General features: G+C 43.3%; 1 protein-coding gene and 1 long non-coding RNA gene across 2 annotated transcripts in view; both read left to right on the top strand.

Annotated features, from left to right (window-relative positions):
• The window catches only part of LOC103107726 (BOS complex subunit NOMO1), a 64,072-nt gene extending 42,278 nt beyond the window's left edge, over window positions 1-21,794 (top strand). Inside the window, exons 18-31 of the mRNA XM_007516536.3 lie at window positions 45-140; window positions 984-1,202; window positions 1,470-1,552; window positions 2,133-2,292; window positions 2,426-2,552; window positions 6,014-6,127; window positions 7,257-7,384; window positions 8,632-8,773; window positions 12,243-12,326; window positions 13,574-13,684; window positions 16,771-16,872; window positions 19,565-19,684; window positions 20,181-20,273; window positions 21,156-21,794. Coding sequence (XP_007516598.1) covers window positions 45-140; window positions 984-1,202; window positions 1,470-1,552; window positions 2,133-2,292; window positions 2,426-2,552; window positions 6,014-6,127; window positions 7,257-7,384; window positions 8,632-8,773; window positions 12,243-12,326; window positions 13,574-13,684; window positions 16,771-16,872; window positions 19,565-19,684; window positions 20,181-20,273; window positions 21,156-21,287 — 1,711 coding nt within the window. The 3' untranslated portion in view covers window positions 21,288-21,794. The remainder of the gene's footprint in view (window positions 1-44; window positions 141-983; window positions 1,203-1,469; window positions 1,553-2,132; window positions 2,293-2,425; window positions 2,553-6,013; window positions 6,128-7,256; window positions 7,385-8,631; window positions 8,774-12,242; window positions 12,327-13,573; window positions 13,685-16,770; window positions 16,873-19,564; window positions 19,685-20,180; window positions 20,274-21,155) is intronic.
• On the top strand, window positions 16,879-19,476 carry LOC132533093 (uncharacterized). The gene is made up of 2 exons (XR_009544979.1): window positions 16,879-18,065; window positions 18,110-19,476. It is a non-coding gene; the product is annotated as an uncharacterized LOC132533093 (long non-coding RNA).
• Window positions 21,795-22,311: the final 517 nt, after the last annotated feature.

The raw sequence follows: 22,311 nt of genomic DNA, 5'->3' as shown, positions 1-22,311 counted from the left end.
AGCTGATATCACCACTGTTTTCTTTCCACTTCTTTGATTTATAGGTCTTCACCCAGTATCTTGACGCTGACAGCCATTCGCCATCATGTCCTTGGAACTATCACCACTGACAAAATGATGGATGTCACTGTGACTATCAAGTAAGACTAGTGTTTCATGGTGGGCTATGGGGGTGGGGTAGCAGATGAGCCCTGGGGACTATTCTCTCAGACTCTGTGAAATTGTTTTTGATTTCTTATCTCTAAGTGTATATACAAATGGCCTTCCCTCTCTTATGTTTGTATGACATCGTCATAAATTCACAACAGCCTTGAACCTCTCCTCTTATGATTCAGGAATTAATAGCAGATGGGGAAGAGTCTTCTGACAGCTCTTTTGTGTCTTAAATTTCTCCAGTCTTTTCTAAGGGAAACATCTCCAGTCTGTGCTGAGGGGAAAAAAAAACATGGATGCTGGCAGAGGACCCATGTGTGCATGGACCCAGGTTTGAGCCCTGGACCACTACATGGGCTCACTTGCAGGGAGTAAGCATCCAGCAGGAGACCTGACATGTGTTCTAGTTAACGTAAAGCAAATGAGATTTCATCCCATCCTAAATCTAGACAGTACTGCCCTTGAAAAATTTACTTTTCATTTTTTGAAAATGGTTTGTTTACTGAAAATAGATCATGCTGCAGTGGTGACATTGAAAGGTGTTTGGTCTTTGAGGGTTGACAAAGTAGCTCACTTGGATTGTTCTCCTCCATTGCCTTGCATGACCCAGGTTCAAGTCCAGATCCCACACTAGTCAGTGCTGTGACATATAGTCTTCCCTTCTTAACTCCCCGTGCCCATCCTTTTTCATCTGAAAAAATCCTGGTGTGGTGATGACATTTTAAAAAAGTGTTTGGTCTTTGATATGTGGATCGTTGTTTGCACGAATATGAGTTTCCCTTGACAGCAGGGCTGAGTGACCATATCCTCTGATATCCGTTCCTCCCCAGGTCTTCCATTGACAGTGAACCTGCGTTGGTCTTGGGCCCTCTGAAGTCTGTACAGGAGCTGCGGAGGGAGCAGCAGCTGGCCGAGATTGAAAGCCGCAGACAGGAGAGGGAGAAGATTGGCAAGGAGGAAGGTGGAGAAGGAAGGACCAAGCTCCCAGTGCAGGAGATGGTGGATGAGTTACAAGGGCCCTTCTCCTATGACTTCTCCTACTGGGCACGGTAAGCTCACCTAGGCTTTTCTCTGTAATCCTCTACAACCTCAGATTCTTCTTGGAGTCTGTTTTTATTTTTTTATTTTTATTTACTATTTTACTTACCAGAGCACTGTTCAGCTCTGGCTTGTGGTGGTGTGGGGGATTGAACCTGGGACCTTGGAGCCTTAGGATTGACAGTCTCTGCATAACCATTATGCTATCTCCCCTGCCCCCCTCAGATTCTTCCTAATGGGACACAACAGGCCATACTGACATGTTTCTCTTATTTCAGGTCTGGAGAGAAAATCACTGTGACACCTTCATCTAAAGAGCTTCTCTTTTATCCCCCTTCCATGGAAGCCACTGTTAGTGGAGGTAAATGTCCAGCCAGTGACACACTTGACACCTGTTCCTTTAGCTGCATTTAACCATTCATGTTAGTGAAAGTGTCTTTGTAAAGTATCTTAAATACCCTTCAGTATGTAGATATTACTATTTCACGAGTGAGCGAAAGGTCTAAGTCAAACTAATGTTTGCTATTAGAATTGGGGGAACCTTTTTGAAAATGGGCTTGTTTTTCCTTGATGTTTTTGCATTTGCTCCAGAAGGTAGGTAAAAAGCAAAGTCACTGATTTGCTGAAATGGGTGAAATTAGTCACATGTCTGAATTGTTCGCAATGTTTCTATTTTCTTTTGGAAGGTTTTTTTGGGGGACTGGATAATTATAAGTGATTAAACAGCTGCCTACTGGAAAGCAAATTTTGCAACACTGTCTAAACACAAAACATAGAAAAGGCCAGAGATTCAGTGACCTGTAACATGGGGGGGTGGGGGCAGTGGACAAAAGGCAGATATTCTAAAACCAGTGTTAGGTCCTTCTTTAACAGGATGCTTTAGAACTAGATGGTTCTTTCGCCTTTGCAACTAAGTCCTGTTCTACTTATTTCTTTCTTAGAAAGCTGCCCAGGGAAACTGATTGAGATCCATGGAAAAGCAGGATTATTTCTAGAAGGACAGATTCACCCTGAGTTGGAAGGAGTTGAGATTGTCATTAGTGAAAAGGGAGCGAGCTCACCCCTGATCACCGTCTTTACTGATGACAAAGGTGCCTATAGGTAAGTTCTTAGGACCACATAGAGGGGCAGAGGGGGGCTAAGGGAATTGGGTGTACAGGTTGACTTAGAATCGGTAGTGCTTCCTCCCAGATTGGAAACAGCTGTCGGTAGCAGTTTGTTTTCTCTTATTCAGTGTTGGACCTCTGCACAGTGACCTGGAATACACCGTAACCTCCCAGAAGGAGGGTTATGTTTTGACAGCAGTAGAAGGAACCATCGGAGACTTTAAGGCTTATGCATTAGCAGGAGTAAGCTTTGAGGTAACACTACATGGTTTTTTTTGGTTTGTTTTTGCCATGTTAGGCCTTATTGCCTGGCTCCACTGCTCCCAGTGGACTTTTAAAAACTTTTCTACTTAAGATAGCAAGGGAGGAAGGTAGAGAAGGAGAGATATAATAGCATCTGTCAAGTAAGTGTCAACTATTTTCTCTTCCTGAGTCAATATTTTTTTTAAGTTGTTTTTTTTCTATATTTATTCCCTTTTGTTGCCCTTGTTTTTTATTGTTGTAGTTATTATTGTTGTTGTCATTGTTGGATAGGACAGAGAGAAATGGAGAGAGTAGGGGAAGACAGAGCGACTCCCTCTGAGTCAGTATTTTTAACACCAGAGTGAAAGCAAGACATTGACTGATTGCAGACCATCAAATTTAAAAATTCGAGAGTTGGGCGGTAGTGCAGTGGGTTAAGCATACGTGGTGCAAAGCACAAGGACCGGCATAAGCATCCAAGTTCGAGTCCCCAGCTCCCCACCTGCAGGGGAGTTGCTTCATAAGCGGTGAAGCAGGTCTGCAGGTGTCTGTCTTTCTCGCCCCCTCTCTGTCTTCCCCTCCTCTGTCCATTTCTCTCTGTCCTGTCCTACAACCATGGCATCAATAAAAACAACAATAATAACTACAACAATAACACAGCAAGGACAACAAAAGAAATAATTAAATGAATAAATATTTTTTTAAATCTTTAAAAAAAATTTTAAAATGGGGGTTGGGCGGTGGTGCTGTGGGTTAGGCGCATGTGGTGCAAAGCACAGGGACCGACGTAGGGATCCCAGTTCGAGCCCCCGGGCTCCCCACCTGCAGGGGAGTCGCTTCACAGGCGGTGAGGCAGGTCTGTGGGTGTCTGTCTTTCTCTCCCCCTCTCTGTCTTCCCCTCCTCCATTTCTCTCCTATCCAACAACAAACAACATCAACAGTGGTAATAATAGTGACCACAACGAGGCTACAGCAACAAGGGCAACAAAAGGGGGGAAAAATGGCCTCCAGGAGCGGTGGATTCATGGTGCAGGCACTAAGCCCAGCAATAACCCTGGAGGAAAAAAAAATTAAAAAAATTTAAAATTCTATGTTTTAAATTTTAAAAAGTTCAAATGAGGAAGAACTTTTCCATAAGTAATATCTCTGGTTTACAAGGAACTCCTAAAGTTGATTTTAACAAAAAAGGTAATAGAGAAAAGATGAACAAAGGAGGTAAAAAGGCAATTTTACAGTAAAAAATACAAGTGATTAATGTAGAGAAGCATTCAACCTTGATAGCAACTGAGGAAATACAAAAGAAGTCACCATTGAAACACTAATTATAGATTAGATTTGAATAACTAATGAACACTCATTTTTCTGGATACCTTATATTTATAATTGTAATTTAAATTTTATATTTATTATTGTTATTTTTGCCAGAGCACTGCTCAGCTCTGGCTTATGGTGGTATTGAACTTGGGACTTCAGAGGTCAGGCATTAAAATCTCTTTGCACAATCATTATGCTATCTACTCCCACTTAATACCTTATATTTCTTAATGTATTGATAATTTATGGAAGTAAAAATGGTTGCAGCCACTGGGGGCTACAATTTGGTGGTTTTATTCTGATATTAAAGTGCACCTAGTCAGCAGCAGCAGTAGTAGTTGTCGCCATCATCCCTCTTCTTCATCCTCTTCTTTTCCTTCTTCCCCACCTCTCCCTCCATCTTATTAATTTATTAATGATAGAGAGTGGAAGAGGGAAAGAGAATCAGAGCATCATTCTGGCACATGTGATAGTGGAGATTGAACTCAGGAGCTCATACTTGAGAGTCCAGCATCTTACCCTCTATGCCACATCTCATTTCCATGATAGCCAGTAGTTCTGATAAAGAGAGAAACATAAGTGCACAAAGAGATGTATGTTTGGGGCCATTTAGATGGCTTTTCCTTTTCCATCACAAAATGGCCGTCCCATGTGTGGGGTTTGCTGAGCCCTATTTATAGTGAGATGCACCTTATAGAAGCATTGAGACTATATCCGTGTGAACTTCCAGGAAAATGTCTGAGGGAAGGTAGGCAGGCACAGAACTAAACCTGAACTGTAAGATCATGAGTGGTTAGCCGAAGGCTAGGAGAACAGATAAGCTGGGTATAAGGGTTGGGTGTCTGATGGAATGGAATTGGACTCTCAGTGGTGTACATTATGCAGCATTTACAATTGTTGATTTTTAATGATGCACATTTAAAAAAAAATATTTTATTTATTCCTTTGGTTGCCCTTGTTTTATTGTTGTAGTTATTATTGATGTCGTTGTTGTATAGGACAGAGAGAAATGGAGAGAGGAGGGGAAGACAGAGGGGGGAGAGAAAGATGTAGACACCTGCAGACCTGCTTCACCACTTGTGAAGTGACTCCCCCGCAGGTGGGGAGCCGGGGGCTCAAACTGGGATCTTTCGCGGGTCCTTGCACTTTGTGCCACATACACTTAACCCAATGCACTACCGCCCGGCTCCCAATGATGCACATTTAAAACTTACCAATGTTACTTCAACGAAAAGATTTAAGAGCTGGGGAAGTAGCATAATGGTTCTGCAAAAGACTTTCATGTCTAAGGCTTTGAGGTCCAGGTTTAATTCCCAGCACCACCATAAGCCAGAGCTGAGTTGAGTTTCTCTTTCTTTCTCTTTCATGAAATAAATAATATTTTTATTTATTTTATTTTTTATATATTTTTTTGCCTCCAGGGTTATTGCCGGGGCTTGGTGCCTGCACCATGAATCCACTGCTCCTGGAGACCATTTTTTCCCTTTTGTTACCCTGCTTGTTTTACCATTGTTGTGGTTATTATTATTGTTGTTATTGCTGTTGTTGTTGTTATTGGATAGAAAAGAGAGAAATGGAGAGAGGAGGGGAAGACAGAGAGAGGGAGAGAAAGATAGACACCTGCAGACCTGCTTCACTACTTGTGAAGCGATTCCCCTGCAGGTGGGGAGCCGAGGGCTCAAACTGGGATCCATACACCTGTCTTTGTGCTTTGCGCCATGTGCACTTAACCCACTGTGCTACTGCCTGACCCCCATAAATAATATTTTTAAACAGATTATTTAGAAGAGAAAAATATTTGTGCCCCAGGAGGTGGTGAAGTATTGGATTCTTGAATGTTAGGTCCCTAGTTTGATCCTCAGCAGTATCACATCTGCCATCTTTGGGGTGTGTATACTCTCCCTCTTTTTTGCTCTTTCTCTCAATCTCTCTGTTAGCCTCTCTCATTAATGAATATTGTTGAAAAGAGATAAAAATGGTTCTGGAGGCTACACACCAATGTTGACATTACTTACCCTTTGGGATGAGGAATGAACCTTTTATCATCCAGTTATTATCAATGAAAAAAGAAATTCTAGGAATTACCACTTGGATAATAAAATCTTCCTCCTGATTAGTATCTGTTCACCTTGCTCACTTTGTTCCTTTCTCATCTCCAGATAAAAGCTGAAGATGACCAGCCGCTCCCTGGGGTCCTCTTATCCCTCAGTGGTGGAGTGTTTCGTTCCAACCTCTTGACTCAGGACAATGGCATTCTGACATTCTCAAACCTGGTAAGCTGTACTGGAATTTACACTCTTTACCCAGAGAGTAGGGACTCGATGTATGTGACTTATGTATTGCTTGACAAAGTGCGAACAAGAAATCAGTGTGGAGTGCTTTATGTTTCTTCAGGGAGCAAATCTAATTAGAGGATTGTGCTTCTCAGAACTTAATGCTGCTGATTCATGTTCCCTTCCTCACACTCTTCTTGTTTGCTGGTCACCCACTTGTCACTAAGACAATGTAATTAATTGCTCTGACCGCAGTGGCTAGTCTCTTTAGCATTCCTTTGTTTTACCGCAGGTTCGGGTTGTTATTAATGCTGAGTCTTGTCTGCTGTTTAGCTTGTGTTTCTTCTGCAAAGCATGCTTCCTGTGGATAGCACCAAATTTTCGTTGGTGATGTAGGTTACCTTCTCCCCCCCCCACACACACACACTGATGGGGACTCAGGATGTACATGTTAATTGGCCATCTTGTCATTCTTGTCATTCCTGGAACTAGAGCAACTGTTCAGATGATCTTGCAAAGAGGTAGTGAGGCGTATCTGAACGATGACGCTCTGCAGTAACACCCCCAAGTTTAAACCTTCCTCTGCTATGTGCTGTCTCATCTCAGGCAAGTTACTCAACTCTCTGAACTTAAGATTCTTCATTTATAAAATTCAGGTATGATTCTTAGCTCACAGTGTTACTACAGATTCATGGGAATGACAGCTGATACTAGAATTGTGATTGCTGGGGTCCAGGAAGTGGCTCAGGAGGTAGAATACATACCTTCTTAAGTGTGAGTCCCTCAGCACCATAGGAGAACACTGTGGACAGTACAGAGGAACTCTCTGGTTGCCAGAACAATGGTTTGGTACCTTTAGCTTTTTTCTCTTTCCTGTCTAAAGAAATACAAAATTAAAAATAAACCTGGGGCAGGGGATATAGTTGCTCTGGATTTATTACCTTGTAATATACTCACACAGTCCCCCCACCCCCCCTTTCTCTTCTGTGATTGCTGTTAATATAACTGTTGTGGTCAGGGCTACCATTTCTGTCTGCCTTGGGGCCCCTGAGTGCTGACTTTAGCCCTTTTAAGCCACGCCTGGATGTGATAGCAGAGGCTTAGTTTGCGGTTGTTTATCTCTTGGCAGAGCCCTGGGCAGTACTACTTCAAGCCCATGATGAAAGAGTTCCGCTTTGAGCCGTCCTCCCAAATGATTGAGGTGCAGGAGGGTCAGAACCTGAAGATCACCATCACCGGGTACCGAACAGCCTACAGGTGAGCAGCCTGCTCCCCTTTCTAGGTCCTTTCTAGCAACTTGCCCCACCTTCTCCTTGTAAGGTAGGGACAGAATGAGATCCATGGGTTTTTCACTGCTTCCCTTAATTATTTTTTTTTCAAAGAGTGATGAAGTCACAAGTGTCTGTTTTGAAATTAGCCAGAAAATGTTTATTTTATTGCCCAAAATTTGCACTTTTGAAAAATATTTTAAGGGTGGGGGTAGATAGAATAATGGTTATGCAAAAAAAAAAAAAAAAAAACTCTTCTACTTGAGGCTCCAAAGTCCCAGGTTCAATTCCCTGCACCACCACAAACCAGAGCTGAGCAGTGCTTGGGGGTAGGGGGGAGGATTTTAAACTTGAATTAATTTTCTAGAAGTAGGAAATTCATTCACTTGAGTAAAGCTTCAAAATGTTGATTAAAGTATATAATAGTTTCTCTCAACCAAGTTTTCCTTTCTTCTGGATACTTCCAGAGAAGACTTATGTGAATTTTAGTTTATGGAGCTGTATTGCATGTTACATATATATATATATATATATATATATATATATATATATATATATATATATATATATTTACACAAATGTCTTTGTGTATTTTTATACATTCAAAACTACTTGAGGTGAAAGGTTAACTGGGAGGATTGGTTTAGAATAAAAGACCATTTCCGTTTTAAATTTATTAATGGATAGATACAGAGAAATTGAGAGGGGAAGAGACAGAGAGACACCTACAGCTCTGCTCCATCACTTATGAAGCTTTCCTCTTGTAGGGGGCAACCAGAGGCTTGAACCTAGGTCTTTGTGCACTGTGATGTATGCGCTTAACCAGTTGTTCTTCCACCCTGCCCCCTAAAAGACCATTTCTGACTGAATATGTGGAATGAAAGATGTAATGATTTATTTTCCATTTATCTGATTCTTTATTATTTAACATGAAGTCTGAAAATAAAATGGAATAAAATACCGTTTAGCCCTTTGCATTACAGTTTTCTAGAGTAGCCCTAAAGATACTTGAAAAGAGAAATTGCTGACAGCCCTTCAGGTGGCCTGAGCTTCTAGTAGGAAGGCTGGGCTGGGAAGTGACCCCAAGGACTGAGTTTTCTGTGTCACTGGGACATAGCTCCTCACTGAGCTGTGCTCCACTGCCACTTGTTAAATGCATGGCGTTACCTGAGGTCCCTGCTGTGCTTCAGGAAGCCCAGAGAACATCACATTTCTTTTCTTCTCTTGTCACTCTAGTTGTTATGGCACAGTGTCTTCTTTAAACGGAGAGCCAGAACAGGGTGTTGCCATGGAAGCGGTCGGACAGAACGACTGTAGCATTTATGGGGAAGACACTGTGACAGATGAAGAAGGGAAGTTCAGATTGCGTGGATTGCTGGTGAGACTGAGAATATGTCTTATTAGTTTTGTTTTCATACTGTGCTCAGAGATGTCTTAATATACCTCCAAGACTGCTAGGGAGGGGCTGAGCAAGAGGACTTGGGAGGGACTAGGGCTCAGGAAACCTCCTGGCCCCTGCTATAACTTACACAGCTTGCCTTTATCTAGCTGTCACATTGTGGCAAAGTACAATTTTGAAAACTGGGTGGTTGTGTGCAGCATTTGCCTAGCATCAGGCATTGGGTGGTTAAGCCTCTGAGGTGGGCTCACAGGCCAGATGTCTCTGGATTGGAGGAGCAACGTGAATGGCAGAAGGAGGCTGGATGTGCACTCAGGAGTGGTTGGTGGGGAGTGTGGTCAACTGCCCCGGTGATGAGTTCCTCAGCCAGGAAGCTGTTCTCAGCTGGCTTGCAGATCTGCCTTCCTTCCTGAGGCATTGGTTCCCCCAAGGAAACTCGGATGGGGCAGTATTATGGGTGAGTCTCTGCCACTCAGATGCAAGCAGGGACCACCATTCCTGAGGGCCTAGCCCTTGGCCTTATGTCTAGTGCACACCTAACCTCAGTTTCATTTTCTGTTTAGCTGCAAAGACATCTTCCTGCCTGAATTCAAACCCTGCTACCGCCATTATGTAGCTTTATAAATTCAAGCAAGTTTTCTATCCTTTTATGTATGTTTTGTCATCTATAAAAAGAGGGTGAGAATAATGCTTGGCTCAGACTGTCAATATTAAAAGAGTTAATACATGTAAAATACATAGAGTGACACCTGACACATTGACTCAGCAAGTGGCTATAAAGTAAAAACAGGGTCAGGAGATAGCTCATCCGTAGGAAAATGTGTAAACATGCACAGGATCCTTGGGTTTGACACCACATGGAAGCATCATGGACAGCAAGAGGATTGGTGGAAAAAGTACCGTGAATGGTGGAGTGCTGCTATGGTGTCTTTCTCTATGGTATCCCTCTCCCCTCTGTCTCTTTCTCTAAAATAGTGAAAAAGTTGGCCTAGGGAGGCTGCTCAGTGCTGGCGTCACAGACAAGCGGCTCTATCACATTAATCGTTGATTTGACATTGATTAAAAGCAAAAAAGCCGGGGGTCGGGAGGTAGCGCAGTAGGTTAAGCACAGGCAACTCGACACAAGGACTAGCGTAAGGATCCCAGTTCAAGCCCCGGCTCCCTACCTGCAGGGGAGTAGCTTCACAAGCAGTGAAGCAGGTCTGCAGGTGTCTATCTTTCTCTCCCCCTCTCTCTTCCCCTCCTCTTTCCATTTCTCTGTCCTATCCAACAATGACATCAGTAACAACAATAATAACCTCAACAAGGCTATAACAAGGGCAACAAGGGGGGAGCAAAAAAAAACCTTTCCCAGGTGTTCCTCTCTTGAATCCAGAACTTGGCATATTTTGTCTGTAGCTTTTCTCATTATCAGTCAGGAGGGTGGGAGGGGCCTGTGCAAACACCACCCTCTGAGCTGTTTGGGGCTTGATCTCACTCCTGTGGTCATAAAAAGAAAATATAGTAGCAGCATCTTGGTTTTACCAGTGTCTTATTAGCCCAAACATATTCTAAATCCATCAACTGAAAACATTTGGTATGATTAAACTGCATATATATTCCTTCTCCATGGGAGTTGATCTGCATTTTAATTGTTGTTCCCTGACATTCCCTTCCTCTGACTAGGTGTTAATTCATTGGCCCTGACTCTCAGCATTTTTCAAAGTTGTCCCTTTGTGGCAGCGTGTACTGAGCATGTCCACAGGGCCTGGAGAACAGCCTTGGATGCTTGCAAAGGCTGTACATTCAAGTTTGCTGGTTTCCCAGGGGATCCCTGGCTGGAGATTCCTTGCTGAAGCTTTTGTGAAGGATTTCAGTCCAAGTAGTGTCCAGTCATTCACTGAGTTCTCTGGCCAGTGTAATGACCCAGATATCTTAAGTGAGAAAAATGAAGATTTGTTGTTTAAAGATGAAGGCAAATCTCTGAGTCAGTAGGCCAAGAACGAGTTGGGTGAGCATGAAAGCAGCTGCCCCACCAGGCTCCTGCCCAGCGCAGTCACAGGCCTGGAACAGTGGATACTGCCTGCTCTTCTAAGCCTCACAAAGCTGTCTCCTTTTCTGAAAAGAGAAAGTCTACTCTTGTCTCTCCCTCTCTGAGATGCAGATAATTCTTTTGAATGAACACAACACTGCCAGTCCTGACTAAGCTGTAAAGTGAATTAATATGTTGGTGACCATAAATGTGATTGTTTTAATTTGGGGGAAAAAAAAAAAAAAAGAACAGCTTTATTGTCTTTCTAATGAAACAGTCTGCCTACCCCAGGTGTCCCTGGTTCTTGTAGTCTTTGTGTCATTTTTTATGCCACCATAGGAACAAAGGTGATCACAGTCTATGTAACTTTAGGAGACTAGAGCCATACTATCCATACTAGTATCAGAAACAAATTACTGCATCTTAGGGCTGTCTCATCTTACTTACACGCACACCTTTGAAAATAGACTGGTGCTTTAGATCCTTGTAAGTCACGAGGTCAGCTGTGCTATTTTCTGTTCTGAAAGATCTTACAGAATATTGTCTGTTTTAGGGGGCCAGGCAGTAGCATAGTAGGTTAACTGCACATGGCGCTAAGCGTAAGGACTGGCATAAGGATCCTAGTTTGAGCCCCCGGGCTCCCACCTGGAGGGAGGTCATTTCACAAGTGGTGAAGCAGGTCTACAGGTATCTATCTTTCTCTCCCCCTCTCTATCTTCCCCATCTCTTATCAATTTCTCTCTGTCCTGTGCAGTAACAACAGCAGTGGCAACAATAACAATGGCAACAAAGTGGGGAAAATGGCCCCCAGAAGCAGTGGATTTGTAGTGCAGGCACCGAGCCCAAGCAATAACCCTGGAGGCAAAAAAAAAAAAAAGTATGTTTTAGCAAATGTGACTACCTATTAGTCTGTGCAATCCAAGGAGTGTAATAAAGATAGAGTGGCAGGACAGATAGCAAGGAAAGTTATCAGAATAAGCATTATAATTCTGAAATAGAAGTTTCAGTTTCTTGCCCCCACCCTGCCTCAACCCAGTAGAAGAAACAGGGCCTGTGAAATAGCTCACTTGGATAGCATGTAGCTTTGCCATATGCACAAAGCAGGTTCAGGCCAGGCTCACACTGCACTGAAGGAAGTGTCCATGCTATGAAACTTCTCTGCTGGGTCCTCTCTGTCTTTTTCTCTCTGGATCTTAAAAAAGAAAAGAAACAATGGAGACTGAAGGTCTTGTAAAAGTTTGGATAGATGTTTCTTCATGCAGGTGTTTTCTCAAGGAACCTTGAAGCGGGGTGAGCAGGCCACAGGCATAGAAACCAAGGTGTGACACAAGCTGGAGGGCCATGGGGATGGTCCTGTGGTCAAAACAGAGTCAGGTGGGCTTTTGCTTGAAAAGCCCCTCACTGGGGACGTAATGCTGGATTTTTTTTTGTTTGCAGCCAGGATGTGTCTACCATGTTCAACTCAAGACAGAAGGCAATGACCACATTGAACGAGCCCTTCCTCACCACCGGGTTGTTGCAGTAAGTTCTGAAGTCCTCCAGCAGAATCACAGTGTGATTGCTGGTCAGAAATCCTCTGGCACGTTTGTGCTTGTTTGCCTTTCATATGTTGCATTTGAGTCCTAATTAAGAGTTCTTCTAGAATAGTGTCATACAAGCGCGATCTTATGTAGGGTTTTTAATGCACAGCATCTCCAGAGTGCATTTAGAAAAGAAGCATAACCTGTTGTTTTCCCACTTTTCGGCAAGTTCCAGTTGTTACTCTGCAAGTTAAGGATCTTGAGATCTAAGTAGTATTTACAATCAAGGGAGAGTGATGAGAACAGGGGTTTAATTGGTGGCGGGGTCACTCTGTTTCTCATGCTCATAAGACCTCGTCTTCCCACTTGGTGGGCAGAATCTTTTGAATTCAGGAAAGTGACTACTTAATACATTGGTCCCTAAAGAGGCAGCCCTCCAGGTCCCAGGAAGGAGCTTAGGAATCATTTGAAGTGAAACTTTTCTCACTGGAAATCATTCTCATTTGTTTGACAGAGAGTATGGGTGGGACAAGAGGGACTGCCTCTTGGTGACTTTGGCATGAGGAGAGTAGTGGGTCATCTTGAAATATTTAGCTGATAAAGTGGGTTTTCTTGATGTCTTTAATGACATCTGGCATCAGAAGTGGCTATGATGGTTATATCTTAAAATCTCATACTTGGCTGTGGTGACAGGCCAGAATCAGAAGCAATTCTGTGGACCGTGGCTAGACAGGAAAAATTGTCAGACATGGTTTGGGAGGGGGCAAAGTGGATAAAGCATTGGATTCTCAAACATTAGGTCCTAAGTTCAATCCTTGTCAACCCATGTACCAGAGTTCTGGTTCTCTTTCTCTCTTCCCTTATTGCTCTTATTAATAGATGAATGAGACCTTTAACAGAATTAAAGAAAAAAGAAAGACCACATGAGAGCACATGCTACCCAGAGGGGCAGCTATGGCCTCTTCGGTGGCTGCCGTATAAGAACAGTTCTCTGTTTGCAAAGGAAACAGGGATATGTGGCTTTTTTGTATATGGTATTTCTTTTAAAGATGTTGACAAGTAATTTAAGACTTAGGGAGAAATTATATGACTCATCAAAGTATAGCCAGTTATGTTCATTTATCTCCTTATTTTCAGTTTGTGACCTTTACTTCTCCACAGCAAACTTTACTCTGGAAATGAAGCTTGCCATAAAGTAGCTCATCAGCCAGCCAGCATTCTCAGTACCTTTTCCTTCTCTCTTTCTAGGTGGGAAATAATGACATTGATGATGTAAACATCATAGTTTTTCGGCAGATTAATCAGTTTGATTTAAGTGGAAATGTGATCACTTCTTCTGAGTATCTTTCTACATTATGGGTAAGTCCAGCTTATCTTTTTAAAGCTTAATTTATTATTATTATTATTATATAGATGAGAGTTTTACATGGGCAGAAAGAAAAAGAGAGAGAGAAGTCACTCTGATGCATGCAATTGCAAGAGATCAAATCCGGAATCCAACTTGATTTGATCTACCACTTGAGCTTGTTCATTCCTTTCTTCCTTCCACCTCCCCCTCTCTCTCTCCTCCTCTTTCTCATTCTGTTTCTTCTTATCAGAGCACTACTCAGCTCTGGTTTAGTGCAGAGGAATTGAACCTGGGACTTTGGAATCATAGGCATGAAAATCTTTTTCCCATAACCATTATGCTATCTCCCCTACTCTCCAGTTGAGCTATTTCCCCAGCTGCCATCCAGCTGACTTTGAAGGTTATAATATTCCCTTTTCTGCTTTGAAATGAGTAGAGTCAGGCTCTCTTGGCAGAGACCCTCCCAAGTCCCACCTGCCCAGGGTAGAAGTTGAGATTTAAGGAACTTCTGTCACACCATGTTTCTGGGAGAACTGTTGCTAATCATTGGGGAGAAATTTGTCCCAGTTTCATATAGCTGGTGTAGCTGTGTCTGACTTACTTCACTTAACATGAATTTTTCAAGGTCCATCCACGATCGGCTAAAAACGGTAAAGTCACCATTTTTTATAGCTGAGTAGTATTCCATTGTGTATATATACCACAACTGCTCAGCAACTCACCTGTTGTTGGACACCTGGGTTGCTTCCAGGTTTAAAATATACAAAAATTGAAGGGGAGGGGGACACAGAGGTGAAGAGAAACAGAGACACCTGCAGCACTGATTCACCACTCACAAAGCTTTCCCTTTGCAGGTAGGGAGCGAGGGGTTGAACCTGGGTCCTTGCACATTATAACATGTGTGCTCAACCAGGTGTGCCACCACCCAGCCCTAAACAGCTGCTTTTTAAATGTGGGCAATGCATTTTTTTTCATTTTTTTTCTGCCACTACAGTTATTGCTGGGGCTCGGTGCTTGCAATCCACTGCTCCTGGTGGCCATTTTTTCCATTTGATGTTGTTGTTGTTGCTATTACTCTTGTTGTTGTTGGATGAGGCAGAGAGAAACCTGCAGACCTGCTTCACTGTTTGTGAAGTGACCTCCCTGCAGGTGGGGAACTGGGGGCCCGAACCGGGATCTCTGTGCAGGTCCTTGCACTTCGCACCATGTGCGCTTAACCCAGTGCCCTACCACCCAGTCTCCTATGGACAATGCATTTAAATTTACTTATAACATTGTACTGGAAAAATGAACACTATGTAATCTTGGATGTAACCCAGGCTTCAAATCTGTGGCCTTTATCTTATAAAGGATCCTCTTGCTGGGTAGGAAAGTGTGAGTGTGAACACTGGGCAGGGGCCCACATTCTCTGTAGAAGATACAAAGTGCTACACACTTTTCTGCTTTGACCAAGACTATACTTCCTTCAAGAACAGACACACCCAGTCTAGGCCAGTAAGAGGCCAGGGGGGAGAAAAAAAACACCCTTAACTGCTTTTGGAAGCATCCAGACAACCAAATGCTAAAGGGGAAAGCATTTCAGGTTTAAGGGATGATTGTAGAGTTAGGGTTACAGCATGTGGGGAAGACTCTTAGTGATGTGGGTTGAGTCCCAGAGTCCCTCCGATATGTATAAATTTTCAGCCTATAGGTGACATAGGCTCTGAGTCTCCGTGGGAATAGTAAGGTTACCTTTTAGAGCTAGAATTGTCAGCCATGTGTGTAAAATGAGTTCCATTATAGATACATTAAAAGTGATTCTTTTTGCTATTATGCTTATAATAAATTCCTTTTTTGACATTAACATAAGTCTTTTGACTCTTAAAATCTTATATTTCAAATTTATTTTATTTATTTATTAGAGACAGAAATTGAGAGGGGTGTGGGAGATAGGGAAAGATACGAAGAGATACCTTCAGCCCTACTTCACCACTCATGAAGCTTTCCCCCTGCAGGTGGGGACCAGGGGCTTGAACCTGGGTCATTGCACACTGTAATGTTAGCACTTAACTAAGTGTGCTACCACCCAGCCCCAAAATCTTATATTTCTCTATGTGTCACAGGATCAGGGTCTTAGATATTTTGTGCATGGCTTGTCATAATGATTCTCTTTCAGATAAACCCATTTCCAAAGATTCTTTCCCAGTCTTAAGGATGTGGAAAGGAAATGTTTATTGGGGCCAGCAAGGGGAGCCACCAGTCTACGCCTGGTTTGCCATGCATGGCTCAGTGGCACTAGGGGAGGTTTTGGTATTGTGGGCTTTCTGTTGGGTTGTCAGAAAAGTCATGACGTATTTTTCTTTTCTTTATTTTTAAAAAAATTTATTCTTTTTCTTTTTTTTTTTTTAAAGAATTTGTTTATTTACTTGTTTGTTTATTCATGAGAGAGATAGGAGGAGAGAGAACAGAGAGACATCACTCTGGTACATGTGCTGCTGGGGATCAAACTCGGGACCTCATGGTTGAGAATCCAATGCTTTATCCACTGCACCACCTCCCAGACCACTATTGATAATATTTTTCAATGAAATAGAAATAGAATAAGGAATAAGGAATAAGAAGGGAATAAGAAGGGCCATGTCACACTGTGCAGGGACCCAGGTTCAAGCCCCCAGTCCCCACCTGCAGAGGGAAAGCTTCACAAGTGGTAAAGCAGAACTGCAGGTGTCTCTCTCTCTCTCTCTCTCTCTCCTGTCACCTTTTTCCTCTTAATTTCTGGTTGTCTCTATCTAATAAGTAAGTAAAAGATAATAAACTAATAAGAAAGAGGGAATGAGACCAGAACACTGCTCTGGTGGTATGTGCTATTGAACCTGGGACTTCAGAGCCTCAGGCATGAAGTTTTTTTTGTTTTGTTTTGTTTTGTTTTGCTTTGTTTTTTTCCAGAATCATTATGCTGTCTCCCCAGCCCCATTTCTATGTAAAAATGTGTCATGACTTTTCCAACCATACAGTATATGAAAAATTTTCCTCTGGTAGTGAAATCTGGCAACAGCAAAGAAAAAGAAAAGAAAGCTTCAATTTCCCAAGTGTGTCCTGCTTTGTTTCTGCTCTCCAGGTAAAGCTTTACAAAAGTGAGAACCTCGACAATCCAATCCAGACGGTTTCACTTGGCCAATCTCTCTTCTTCCACTTCCCGCCCCTTCTTAGGGACGACCAGGTAACACTTAAACCTTTGATACTGTTCCTGCCTGTATTTTAATTGCACTGTTCAATGTAGGGAAGCACAGTTCTCTCCTTTTTCCCCAGGTGTCTCTTTACATAAATGGATGACAAGGTATACTCTGAGCCAAAGGTCATTGGGCTCTGTAGGGTTTCTTTTTTTTTTTTTTTTGATTCTTTGTTACCTGTTTTCCTGTTTATAAAATAAATAAAAATAAAAATGTGGTGGGTGATCTCAGGGCAATCAGACAGAATGCCATCCACTGTGAGTAGGTCTCCTTTTAGTCTTTTGTCAGCACCTATATGCCTGTACCTATAATATAAATGTTTATATCTGTGTGCTTATTTTAGCAATTCACACTATTTTTTGAAAAATTTTTTTTTAAAGATAAGCTTTTTGCATATGAGGGGCAGTTTCCTATGAGGCAGAGAGGAAAGAAAAAAGGCAGAGCACCACTTTGGTACTTATAATGCTGGGGATTGAACCTAGAGCCTCAAGTATGAACGTCTATTTGGGCTATTTCCACAGCCACTGTTGTATATATTACCTTGTAATCTGCACTAGTCAGTGAAGACATCACAGACTTCTCCTTATCATTAAGTCTTAAAATGTTGTTTTCAGTTATTGTATGGTAACCCACAATGTAGGAAATAGTATCCTCTCTCCACCTCCAGATAGAAGGTGAAAGGCAGGGGTGGGGTGATGAGAGAGTGGAACAAAGAGAAGGTGGGGAGACACCACAGTGCTGCTTCACTGCTTGTGAAGTTTCCTTCTTTTTTGTATGATGTTTCCATGTGGTAGATAAGGGCTCAAGCCTGGGTCCTTGCACATGATAAAATGTGCATTCCAGTAGATGAACCACCTCCTGGTCCCAGTACTATCATCTTTTTAACCAGTGCCTTAATGTGGGCATCATTTGCTGGTTATAGAATGATTTTTACTCATTCTAACTAGCCAGAGGAAGCTGTTGTAGTGAGCATGGTGGGAGGAAACCACAGAATTTGGTTATTTTCTGGTGGATTTAGCCTGTGGTCTTGAAGGTAACACTCCTCTTGGCTTCTTACTACTTACATTGGGGATGGTACACAGTGGCTTTTCTCAGCATGAAGTGGCTGTACAATAATGAAGTGAGTAGTGATGGCATTTTGGGATTCCTCCCCCATTTCTTTAGATAGTGTGTGTGTGTGTGTGTGTGTGTGTGTGTGTGTGTGTGTGTGTGTGTGTGTGTGTGAAGTAGAGGGAGAGAGAGAGAGAGGGGAAGGGAGAGGGAGGGAGGGAGAGAGAGAGAGAGAACACAGACCATTTCATCATAAGCAATGCTAGAGGTTAAATCTAGAACCTTATACACTCTCCCCATTGAGCCACCTCCCTGCCACTCTCCATGCCCTTTGGTAACACAACACTAGTGAAATAGCTTGGCCAGAATCCACCTAGTTCACCTTACTGGGTGAGTGACTCTGAGCAGATTGTTTTTCACCTCCTTTGACCTCACTCTTCCCATCTGTAGACAGGGTACCAGTCCTGCATTAGTGAGTGACTGAAGACAGAGCAGGGACTTGCCTGTCGCAGTGCTCACAGTGCCTGGTGTGTGGCTGGGGCTTAGCACACAGGGCTGTGACCATCACTGGAACTACTTAACAGATTCTGTATTCTTAGAAACCATCAACCCATGAGCCACATCAGTTTCATCCCTTTAAAGTCCACCTCATTTTAGGTTGAAAATAGTCTTCAGTCTGTTCTTCTCTCATCAGAATTGACTCATAATAACTTTCTGTGTTTCATAAAGTCAGGTCCTCAAAGGACCATCGTTGTCATGGTTGAATATGCTTATAAAAATAGTGCTGCAGGCTGTGTAAACTTGATCAGAAGGCACAGTCTTGGCGACATGGGAGACACACACCTTTCAGTGATGGAATAGTCTGCTGAGCTGACTACTCTGAAGTTAGGGATCTTGGTTGATTGTGTGAATAGGGGTAGTCTTTAAAACATAAATTCTTTCTACACAAAAGTGAAAAGGCAATGTACTGACTAGGAGAAAATATTTGTATATAACACCTTAGACGAGCTAATATCCAGAATACTTAAAGAATTCATATAATTCTGTAACAACAAGCAAATGACATCAAAAAATGGACAGATTTTGAATACTCATTTCTCAAAAAAAAAATACAGCATGTGAAAAATGTTCAACTTCAATTACTTTTGAAGAAAATGCAAATCAAAACCCCAATGAGACATCACCTCACACTTGTGAAGATGATCTGTATCAAAAGGCCAGAAACAGGATCAGGTGGTGGTGCACCTGGTTAAGTGAACATGATACCAAGCATAAGGACCCAGGTTAAAGTTACTCTGATCTTCACCTCCAGGAGGAAAGCTTCACAAGCAGTGAAGCAGGTGTCTATCTTTCTCTCCCCCTCTCTGTCTTCCCCTCCTCTCTCAATTTCTCTCTGTCCTAGCCCAACAACAGCAGCAGCAACTACAACAATAATAGCAATAACAACAATGGGAAAAAGATGGTCACTAGGAGCACTGGATTCGTAGTGTAGGCACTGAGCCCTATGGATGACCCTAGAGGCAAAAAAAAACCCAAAAAACAAATCTTTTTGCATCACAGCCATTTGTTAGGTCTTGGTTTCCTTTCTTTTTACCCAAACTGTCCTGTATGAAAATGACTTTTTGTGCACAGAATTATGTCGTGCTCCTGGACTCCACGCTCCCCAGGTCCCAGTATGACTATGTCCTGCCTCAAGTGTCTTTTACTGCAGTGGGCTACCATAAACACATCACCTTGATTTTTAATCCCACGGTAAGAAAAGGAGGGAGTGGTTCGGGGGTGGGGGCTAACAACCCATGGTGAGGAGTGGCTTAAAGGAAAACTGTACGAGCTGTGCTTCTGCTGTGGGGTAGAGTGAACAGGACAACTGTTTAAAGGCCCCTGACCCTGGCTCCCTTTTACATTCCCAGTTTCCCCATATGTTTTGAGTCCCTTCAAGGAGATAACTGGCAACATGGGTGTGGGTAGAACAGGGTGGGTGGAACTATTCAGGTCACTAGTTCAGGGGTGACTTAGCAGGGAAGGGTTACGTTAATGTCATGCTTGGCAGTGTGTACCCTCTGACCTGCCCATACTTCTGGAAGTACATTATTTTTGGAGGTGCCTCATTATTCCTCTGGGTCATTTAGGACTCCAGGGTGTCTGTATATGTCAGTGGGTTGGGAAGACTGGTGGGCCACCCTGAGTCATGGTGGTGCTAGGCAAGAGGGAGCCAACTGAGGAGTGACATTGCCCCTGGTCTTTGCAGCGGAAGCTGCCTGAGCAGGACATTGCACAAGGATCCTACATCGCCCTGCCTCTGACACTGCTTGTTCTGTTGGCCGGCTACAACCACGATAAGGTAGGGTCTGCAGAGCCCCTCCCAGGGTTTGTCAGGGAAAATGACCTTGAGTGCTGTGAAGCATCAGCAGCAGTGGATACACTGCCAGGGTGGGACAGGACTGTAACAGCCTTGACTCCAGCCCCAGATCTACTTTCCGGGCTTTTTAATTTTTTTTTTTTTAATCTTGCTAGGAAATAAACCTAGTCCTGCACACATGTGCGGTACTGTTCAGAGGCCTTCCTAACTCAGTTTTTAAATTTATACTTTGAAGGGAGGGAGACAGAGAGAGAACTAAAACATTGCCCCACCATCCTGGAAGTTTCCTTGGTGCTGTTCATGGAGCTCCCATGTAGTGCCAACCAAGAATGGAAGCTAGAATCTTATAAATGGGGGGCTGGGCAGTGGTTTGAGCACACACATTACTGTGCAAGGACCCTGGGTCAAACCCCTGGTCCCCACCTGTGTGGGGGATAAGGAAGTTCACCAGTGGTGAAATAGGGCTGCCTGTGTCTCTCCCTCTTTAGTTGTCTCTGTCCTATTAAATAAAAGAAGGGGGGGAATGGCCACCAGGAGTGGTGGATTTGTTATGCAAGCACCAAGCCCCAGCAATAACCCTGGCGGCAGTAATAATAAAGGAAAAGATGTATATAATACCCATTGAGCCATCTATCTCCCCACCCCCAGGCTTGTGCAAGCCTCGGACCTGGAGTTTTTTTTAGGGATGTGTTGCCCACTTGTCTCTGCCCTCTCGACTACAAAGTACTTTCTCAACTGAGTCATTTGTTGCCACATACTGGTGGTGACCATGTCCCAAGAAGGAGCTGATTGTGTAATTGCTCCCTGGGTGGAAGTCTTCTCCTGGCCCATCATTCATATTCTCTGTCTCTCTTCTCTCTCTAGCTCATCCCCTTACTGTTGCAGTTGACCAGTCGATTGCAGGGAGTTCGAACTCTTGGCCAGACAGCCTCTGATAGCAGTGGCCCAGAAGATGCAAAGAGACAAGCCAAGAAACAGAAGACAAGACGGACGTGAGGAGGAAAGCAAAGGGGGTGTTGAAATCTCCCTCAGGATAGGCCACCACCAAAGGGCCACCCCACGCCCTTGACGCAGAAGCTTACACCTGCCGCTTGCCCATGCCATGTAGGTGTGGCTGCCGGTGCCTGCCCCCCCCCCCCCCCCCCCCCGTCCAGCTCGTGGTGCAATGCAATGAATGGACCCTCCTGTCACTCTGCTGAGCACAACTTATTTTCTGAGTTGAAGATAATTTATTATTATTATTATTATTATTTGTCAAGGAAGTATTTAAGCCACGCTGGTGGTATGAAAACATAATTTTTAATCTCCAGCATTCACTTGCAAGAGGAATTCTAAGAAACGGGTTTTGGTCCCTTGATGAAGTCCCTGTTGGATTGACCGTTGCCCTTGACTTCCCTTTGCATCTGAGATCCCTGCCAGACACTGAGCAACCTATATCCACTACTAGGAGGGGATGTTAGGAGGTAAAAAAATCAATAAAGCTGCCCATTCATTTGTGTTGTAGCTCATCTCAGATGTATTTCTTGGATGACATTGGCTGAAGGCTGGGGCCACAAACAGCTCCCCACAGAGGCAGGCAGGGCCTGAGTGAAGGGCTGCAGCAAGAATACTCAGCAAGGTGAGGAGGAGATAACACGTGTAGCTACCTGTCTTTGGGGATTGCCATAAGCTGAAGGGCACCCAGTAATTAAGTTTGTCAAATTATATTGAAGGAGGAGACACATCCATCCAACATTTGTTAGTATCACCTGTGACAGGCACTGCAGGTATATCAGTTCAGAGGCTGATACCATGTCTGCTTTTACTTAAATGTCTGTCCATCAGCATAGAGTGGGTATCCTAGAAAGAATGAATGAATGAGTGAATGAAGTCATCTTGCATGGATGAATAAATAGGTGGAGGACCAGGCAGAGTTGAGGCCTTCTTGGTAGAGGAAGCTCCAGTGTCTGACCCCACCTGAGAGCTTTGAGAAACTTCTGGGCCTATTGCTTAGGCCACATCTGTAGCTCAGAACACAGGA

The sequence above is a fragment of the Erinaceus europaeus genome, chromosome 15 (assembly GCF_950295315.1).
Source record: "Erinaceus europaeus chromosome 15, mEriEur2.1, whole genome shotgun sequence".
NCBI classification, from domain to species: domain Eukaryota; kingdom Metazoa; phylum Chordata; class Mammalia; order Eulipotyphla; family Erinaceidae; genus Erinaceus; species Erinaceus europaeus.
This window is presented reverse-complemented; position numbering and strand designations above follow the sequence as displayed.